Consider the following 2,013-nt stretch of genomic DNA (forward strand, 5'->3'; position numbering starts at 1 on the left):
TGTGTGATTAATAAAAATTAATTCCCAGTACATACGTACAAGTAGTCTCATACTTCCTTATATGGCACTTGCTCAATGCACATTCCTGAGAGTGTAATTTTGAGTGGGCGGCCTCCTTCAATGTGGCACTTGAGGTTATCATAACGAATGTCACTCTGCATTCCCCTCGGATGAAATATCAGATCAAATGGAACCTACAGCATAAAAGAATAAATGATGTATGTGCACATGTACATGTAATGTATGCAGTACATGCAAAAATTTAAGTGGATTAGCAGAATGTACCTCCATTCCAGGTGAGATGTAGCCACTTGTTGGAAAAATAGAGAAATCTGGTGCAAACTTCTCAGCATCCCAATTAAATCTGAAATAGAAAGTTTTTATGCATTAATACTCTTGACAATGATAATAATAATAATAGTAATATTAGTCTCTACTACACTGACTTGGCTCCAATATCCCCAGTGTTCATCATTAGTATACGCCTACAGCTCCTACTGTTCATTACAACTGCACCAAACGGGACATGATCAGAGTCTAGTGATATCTCTAATCCTTGACATGATCCCCTCACAACAAACAAAGGATACGAGAGGCCATGACTCTCCATTATTACCTGTAGCATAAAGATAAACATTAAATCACAGAATGTTACATTAATTTTAGCGATAGCACTACATTTAGCTCTTTTTGATTAGTACATTACCTCTTCAGAGAATTGAGGGACTCTACTAGTTGGACAGAACAATACTTCAGCGGTTACAGCCTCTTTTGGTTTAAGTGTGATCTCTTTATCAGGTCCTAACTGCTGAAGTTTGTTAGGGCAGAGAGAGACAGAGAGGACTCCAGCCTCCTGCAGTGCCGGTACTTGAGCACTGGGTACAATATTAACAGTGAATGTCACTGCTAACGGACTCTTGTTCACTAGTTTAACTTTCTTGCTGGATTTCTCATGGACTATCAGTGCTCCAATGTTGACCACTTTCTGCAGTGCCTCAACCTAAATTATAAAAAAATACATGTACATGAACACAGTAGTAATGTAATGGGAATGACAAACCTTAACAAGTGCTCCTTGTCCAGTAATGGTAACTGTTTTCTTGCAAATCCCATTTATCTCAAACACCATATTTTCTGAGTACCTGATTGGCTCCTGAGGCCTGAAATAGCAGTCAATCTCCATGCATTCCTCAGGCTCCAGTATCTGAGGCTCAAAGAGGAGATCAAGGTATGGGTTCTTAATGTAATTGCAGTCAATACTCAGCTCCTTCACATCCTTGTTTGTGATGGAAATGGTCGTGACGTTGGGAGGCATGTTAGGATGGTGAAGGAAACGTGGACCGAAATCATACTCAGTGAAACCAAATTCAACGCTTGGCTCTATGCCACAGCCTTTTAATGTTATAGGCAGTATTGGACCGTTTGATATCTGTGCATGAGAGAAAGAGAGGTAGCTTCATAATTAATTATACTGATCATGTACATGTACATGTAAATGTACATGAAAGCTACATTACTGGTATAACATGCATGTAGCTGGTATGTTAGTGAGTTAGCCAGCTACATGTACCTGTGTAGGATCATAATTTTACAGTGGTGCATTTTATTTATATTTTAAAAAGTGCATTCATTTCCTAGTTTATTGTTTCTGAAACTTGACTTTGTTATTTACTTAAACTATTAAAAAACAAAAAAAAAGCAGAGGGGAAGGGACAAAGATTAAGACTTAATGTAAACACATCAGCGAATGTATAGTTCAATAATATCAATTGGAGTGGCTTCATCAGGATACCCTTCACTGCTACACATCCTCAGCTCAATATCATCATCAGTTGAATTGGCTATTGACCTAACAAACCACGGCATGCCAGTAGAATTACAACAAGGAGACTCCAGGTTATTGCACTGCAGCCCATCCCACAGTGGATCATCAGGATACAGTCTACCATCAGTAAGATTGGTATCTATTGTTCCAGCCTCACAATAATAATCATTACCAACAAAATTTGGCGT

The 2,013-nt window shown here is 38.5% G+C and overlaps 1 protein-coding gene across 1 annotated transcript; it reads right to left on the reverse strand.

Annotated features, from left to right (window-relative positions):
* Positions 1-47: 47 nt before the first annotated feature.
* On the reverse strand, positions 48-1,429 carry LOC109591834 (hydrocephalus-inducing protein homolog; the record flags this gene model as incomplete). Its single annotated transcript, XM_020007459.1, has 5 exons — positions 48-194; positions 286-364; positions 447-616; positions 707-1,000; positions 1,061-1,429. Coding segments are annotated over 5 exons (1,059 nt in total), but the record flags the coding sequence as incomplete, so codon positions are not given.
* Between the last annotated feature and the right edge of the window lie 584 nt (positions 1,430-2,013).

This window comes from Amphimedon queenslandica, unplaced genomic scaffold (assembly GCF_000090795.2).
Source record: "Amphimedon queenslandica unplaced genomic scaffold, v1.1 AMPQUscaffold_7105_Cont20940, whole genome shotgun sequence".
NCBI lineage: Eukaryota > Metazoa > Porifera > Demospongiae > Haplosclerida > Niphatidae > Amphimedon > Amphimedon queenslandica.